This window comes from Orcinus orca, chromosome 17, assembly GCF_937001465.1.
Source record: "Orcinus orca chromosome 17, mOrcOrc1.1, whole genome shotgun sequence".
Classification (NCBI taxonomy): Eukaryota; Metazoa; Chordata; class Mammalia; order Artiodactyla; family Delphinidae; genus Orcinus; species Orcinus orca.
The window spans coordinates 41,457,775-41,464,292 of NC_064575.1; the positions used below are offsets into that span (position 1 = coordinate 41,457,775).

At 36.2% G+C, this 6,518-nt stretch overlaps 1 protein-coding gene across 1 annotated transcript in view; it reads right to left on the bottom strand.

Moving 5' to 3' along the window:
- Positions 1 to 5,384, bottom strand: part of NBN (nibrin) — a 53,360-nt gene extending 47,976 nt beyond the window's left edge. Inside the window, 4 exon segments of the mRNA XM_049700239.1 lie at positions 1,347 to 1,506; positions 1,961 to 2,109; positions 3,260 to 3,390; positions 5,221 to 5,384. Coding sequence (XP_049556196.1) covers positions 1,347 to 1,506; positions 1,961 to 2,109; positions 3,260 to 3,390; positions 5,221 to 5,257 — 477 coding nt within the window. The 5' untranslated portion in view covers positions 5,258 to 5,384.
- Between the last annotated feature and the right edge of the window lie 1,134 nt (positions 5,385 to 6,518).

Below are 6,518 nucleotides of genomic sequence, written 5' to 3' on the forward strand. Positions count from 1 at the left end.
AATTTTAAAAACATAAACTAACCTGTATTTTTGGAAAATTTACTAAAAAAATAATATAATGACAAATATTTTTTGCACACGATTGATCATAAATATTGAAAAAGGAGTATTGCTCTGCAAGCCTTTGTTGGTATATATACAGTACTCTCTAATATCCAGGGACTGGGTGGCCATTAGCATCCTAGTCACTGGAATACTGTGTACTATGGTAAATGGATCCTAGTTTCCAGGTCTGTCACAGACTCAGTAAAATATCTTTCAAGACAATCTAACTGCCTTTGCTCTTATTTCATACCCACCAAGCAATGGCATGATTATCTATTCCATTTCTCAGGTACCTTGGTATCTTCAAGGGGACCATGTTGGAGTTTACATGTAAATATTCTGGTCACTATAAAGATACATCCCTACTATAAACTAATAAATGGACATTTTGAATTATGAATCTATTATTTGGGTTTATTAGCATAAATTACTATTCAGGAGGCTAATCACTCGTTGAATTTATAAATCAATTTCATAAACTTACAAAGATGAAACAATCTTTGATCCAAGTTTAACATGAGGTTCAATTTGAACAGCAAGCCTTTCTCTATGACACCTATTTAGGTATAAGACACATATTCTAATTTAATTAATTATATATTAAAGGATTTTTGTATCATTGAATAAAGGAGTCTACTGTTGCTTTTCACTATAGATATTAACCTAAAACAATCTCACATATCTATAGTCAACCTGCTGAAGGAGACGAATCACCTCCCAAAATCATTCTTCAATTAGTTTTGGATTAACCAAATCTGAAGATGATGCAAAGTCTGAAACATCCCAAAATATATCACTGCTTTGACAAATAACATATATCTACATATCTCTAGATTGTGACAATACATTAAGGTAATATTGTAAGAACGTAAAGTCTTTGTGATTAGGGTCTAAAGCCAAATAAGAACTAAAGAAAAGAGCATGAAAATATGAGATGGTATCAGAGACTGGAGGAAGGAAAGACATGAGCTGCTAACTTTGAAGATTGGCAGTTGATCTCTAATTGCTTTGCTTTTAGACTGAAAACACAAACTATAGGCTGTAATAACTTCTTGGTGAAAGGATAATATAAATCATTTAAATGCTAAATCAATATCTGAAATATACTTTAATGTGCTTTTGCTTGCCCCATTCTAGCCCATACGGTAGATATGGGATTCATTGGCATATATACATCTACAACTAACAGTTCTGATAGTTTTAAAGCAAGTGACTTTTAAAACATCCGTGTATAGTGGGTAAAGGAATAAACTTAAATTCAGAGAACTTACTTTAACATAATAACAAGGCATTCAACTTACTTTAATGGTAACTTTAACTGATGTCATGACAAGGTGAGTACATTCCTCTGTCCAATTGTTTACAGTAAGTCCTCCAAGTTGCAATACAGCTTGACTTAAAGCAGTTTTCCCAGAGACATCTAAACAAGAAGAGCACGCAACCAAAGGTTCATACTCTACTCTGTAAATGAGAATAAGTTACACAAAGTTATCATAGTTATAGAGATGGCAACTTATGGTACTTTAAACTTTAAGCTCACATCATATGCTGTTATTTTAATTTTTATTAAATTACTAAACTTTCTAACTTATGAAATTATCACTTCCTAAGTCTTAAGTCGCAATTAAGAAAAAAACAGTGATCAAAGTTTAACATTATACTTTGACTTATGCAGAATCAAACAAAAGTAGCTCCCATCAAGGTTCTTAGGGCCCACTCAAACTCTCATTCACTCTTTTCACTATCTATGATTAATAAAATGCACTAACCACGTGTGGTGCAAAGTTCACCACTGTCCTAAGTAGGAACTAAATAGACTGGTCCCAATTCATTATCCATAAATATCCTTTTCCTTTAGAATCTGATTGGTACAAAATAAAGCTGTCCATTTTAATATCAATTTAAAAATTCTTACCTAAATTTACTTTCAAACACTCCAAAGGTAACTCTATCCCCTGTCTTCAAAATTCGGGAAAGGCCATTCTGCATTTTTTCCTCATTAACAAAGGTACCATACTTAGAATTATCTTTTATTGTCAATATAGGGATTTCATCTGTTTGACTCTGAAAAAAAAAATCAATACATAATTTAAAGTCTCTTACTGCTCAGTAAATACTATTCCTAAGGGGAAAGGTTTCAAAACAAAAGGTTGATAACTTCTGGAATAGGTGATAGGTGGCTAACCTCCCAACACAGTAGGCAATAAAGTTATTGTTTTGGTTGCAAGCAAAGAAGGATCACTCAACTAACAATTAAGAGAAAAATGTCAATTCCAGAATCACTCCTCTTAGAACATACATTTTCTTTATTTTTGTAAGTCAGGGGAGATTTTCCTGACCCCTCATAATTTGAGAATTGTTTGCTTTTGTACAGTCTGTTTCATGTATAACATGACAGCTTCATTCCTAAGGTTTTTGTTTTTTTTTAAATTATCAAAATCACATAGTAAAAATCAGTCCAATGCAAAAAGGCTAGAGTGTCTGACTTGCAGTAACAATTTTTTTTCTTTAGTATTTTCAACAATGTTTTTCTATACCTAAAAGAATACAGACACAAAACCTAAATATTACTGAACAGATCCAGTATTTGCCAACATGCAGTCTTTGCTCAAAATAATGGCTTTTCTTCCTTAATTACCACCAGCATTACCATGAGCACAGCTATTTGTATATATTTATATTACTTTTACAATCTACCTTTATTATTAAAACAACCAACACACCAAAACAAACTCAAAGCCATTCAAAGGAGCTGTGGGGCATATACAACAGCTGTTTTCCCTAGTAAAGCAATCAATTTCCCTTGTGAAAACCTAAGATATACAGGAAACACCAGTGTTCATATGGCTGCATTAACTCATTAAAGCAGGAGTCACGATGGTCTATTCACTGTTCTATTCCCAGGCTTTGGCACAGTGACTGACACACAGTAAGCACTCAATAAATGTTCAAGTAAATAAATAGAAATATGTTCTACTTCCCCTGAGTTTCTAAATCACTAAAACAAATAGTAAAATACTGAAACAGAAACTTCAAATCTTAAATAAACAAATATCACCAGTACCACTGCCCAAACGTCCTTAATTTTGTTAACATTTAAAGAAAACTAACAGCTTTATAAAAAGTCTCCCAAACTCTTACATATACACCAAGGTAAACTTTTGTTATTTCAATCCTCTTACTGTCAGCTAGTGAAATAAAATTAGTAACTTACCAGGTTAGTTACAGAAAAGTTAGCAGTTAATACAGCATGATTTCGGCTGATTGATTGATCATCTTCAATTAGAATGCCACAGTTTTTCCTTCCAACAATGTACTCAACACCAGCCAAAAGTCTGTATGGTTCTAAGAGAATTTTTTTAAAAAGTAAATTAACAGGTACACACATACATAAACATGTATTTAAGATATACATATGGCAAATATTTAAACATTTTTATTTTGCTATTTAAAGGCTAATAATCAACTTTACATAAATCAAACTTGTGTTTTCCAGTAAAGCCTCACTGAAGGAGGCAAATCTAAATAGATAGAAAGCTCTACCATTTTTCTAACAGGAAAACAATTTTGTCAATGCTTGCCCAAATTAACTTATAATTTAATGCACTACCAAATAAAATCACAACACTATGTTTGGAGCTTGATAAGCGAATTCAAAATTCCATCAGGAAAATATAATGTGAAAAACTGTGCAGAAAAATGTGAATATTTTGGGAACTTCCTCTACCAGGTGGTAAAATATGCCAAAGTGAAAGCAGTTAAAAAGTATGGTATTGGATCAAGAGTAAAAAATATAGATCAATGCAAGAAAAGTCCAGACCAGATTCAAGTGCATAATTTGGGGATTTTTTTTTTTTATGTTAAAGGTAGCTTTTAGAACGTGAAAAGGTTATTAGTTTTAAAAAAATTTGGAAATCACAAATTGTTGGAAGAACAGCATGTACGTTGAAGACTTGTAGAGTTTACTCTGGTACCACTGGAGTGGTAGAGTGATTAGGGCAAATAAACTAGACAAGTAGAAAGGAGTCCAGGTAAACCTTGACGAGACCTGGATTATATTTTATTAATCAGATTCTTAACCTAGAGTGGACTCTTTCAACAAAAATCTTTTGTGTTGGTTTCCCTACATTTTTCTTAGAAGGATGGAACCCCATAGCCTCCATCTGATTCCGAAAAGAGTTCAAGATCCCCCAAAAGTTAAGAATGCCACCCACTGGCACTAGGGGCATTTTTCTTCTGCTGCCTCCTTAAAGGAACTCAAAGAGCCAGCCACAGGCTACAACTGTTTCTGGAAACTGTTCCTACTGTGTTACACCTCACAATGCTCCAAGTCCACAGTGAAACTTGATCTTTGAGTCTCTATACTTTTTAGTATCTACAGTATTATTACAGTATTTATTTTCCTTACCATTAGTTTGCCCTCTCCATACTTCCTTACACTGTCAGTCCATTTAGCCTCTACGTAGATCTTTTCTTCACTCATAATGTAAACTTCCGGAGGGCAAGGCCAATCATAGGCTACAACTGCTTATCTATCAACTAATAAGTGCTTACATATATTAGGCAACCAATTTACAAGCAATTACCATTTTCCGCTGCTAGAAATGCAGAAAAAAATTTTTTCAGTTGTGATGACAAAACGGTAAAAGGCTCCGAAACAAAACCAAAATTATGCTTTCCTGTAGTTGCCATTTACACAAGTCATCTCCGTGGCTCCTCACAATGCGCTCAAGACAGAGTCATAGAGTCTTCCAGACTGTTAACTTATTCTGGATGTTTCCTCAAAAGCTTAAAACGCTAGATGTCGTTAACATATACCCGGCCAAGACTCAATCCGGAAGACCATTTAAGCCCAGGTCAGAGCTAGTTCCTCCAGAGGAGTTGGTCCCAACCACGGAGAACCTGGCGGTAGACCGGGAGGAAAGGACCCGGCGGTCACTAAACGGCCCAGTGTCGCATGCCTCCTCCCCCCGTCAGACCAAAGCCTGGTTCGCAAGCACTGCGCACCCGCCGAGAAAGACTACGCAGTCCCCACACAACAAATGCGCGGCTTTCGCACCAGCTTTCGCAGTCTCCCAGGGCGAGAACGGTCCGAAAGTAACCATCCGCAAACCCTCTGCCCACCGCATCTGCTCCCGGGAAATCGGTCCCCGGACATCTCCCTACCGCCCTTACCTCGGGCAGAGCCCGCAGCTGGGAGCAACTTCCACATGGCCTGGAACACTAGGGTCTGGCCGATGCGCGACAGCGTAACCGCGGCTGACCGACGTGCGCGGCCGCAGCGCCTGCGATTGGCGCAGACTCCGGGACGTGCGCGCTCCTGGAAGCCACACCTGCCTAAGAAGCGGAGGGATAGACAGAAGTGCGGCGTTGGCGCCTAGTCGCCACCCTGTGGTTAGGAAAGGAATAGCGCAATGTGTATTGAAATGTGCTGTCTTAAAAGGATCCCATTTTAAGGTGTTCAATGAATACAAGATTATCGATTTTTTTTCTGATTGTGAATGGAAATGATTTTAAAAATCAGCTTCAAAGCAACGTAAGGAAACTTTCTAATTAAAGATATTAACGTAGTGACCAGTTACGTATTTCCATGCATTTGCAATTGCTTAAATTGCGGTCATTCCTTCGTATGGATCCTAATGATTGTGATAATTATGGTGAAGATAAGTATTTCACTTCAATTATTTTTACTCTTCTCCAAGCTCAGATAAAGTTCTCCTAATTTCTCTGTTTCATAATGTTGCACTTTCATCTAATCAGTAGCTAAGTACTGGGGAGTCTATCCGTCCTTTCCATTTCTACTTGTACCAAGCTGGTGCAAGCTCTTCTCTTAATGCTATAGTAGCTTCCTAATCCTTCACCATCCACCTCCTGCACTAATCCATCCTACAGTCTACACACTACAAAGTAAACACCCTAGAGTACACTTCTGATGTGTAATAATTCACATAATTTTTGGTTTTCAAAAGCATTCTGAAATGAGAAGGAAGAAAGATGTCACTTCAAAAGGCTGGTTTATGAAAGGCTCTGTTATGAACATAGATGCAAAAATCTTATACACAAAATTAGTGAATTGAATCAGGTGGTATATAAAAAGGATAATCATGACTAAGTGGGGCTTATTCCAGAAATAGAAGGGTGGGTGTTAACTGGGGGAAAAAAATAAATGTAATTCACCAGAATAACAGGAAAAAGGGAGCAAAATAATGATCATCTTGGTAGCTGCAGTAAAATCCTTTGATAAAATTCCACATTCATCCATTTATTCTCAGCAAAATTGGAATGAAGGGAACATTCTTGATCAGATAAAAGGCATCTACCAAATAACTGCTGCTTACATTATACTTAAGGTAAATTATTTCATGTTTCCCCCTGACATCAGGAATGAAATAAGGACATATTTGCTCTTACCATTTATTTTAAACATGGTTTCGGATGTTCTAAGCAATGTAAAAGGGAAAAAGAAAAGGCAT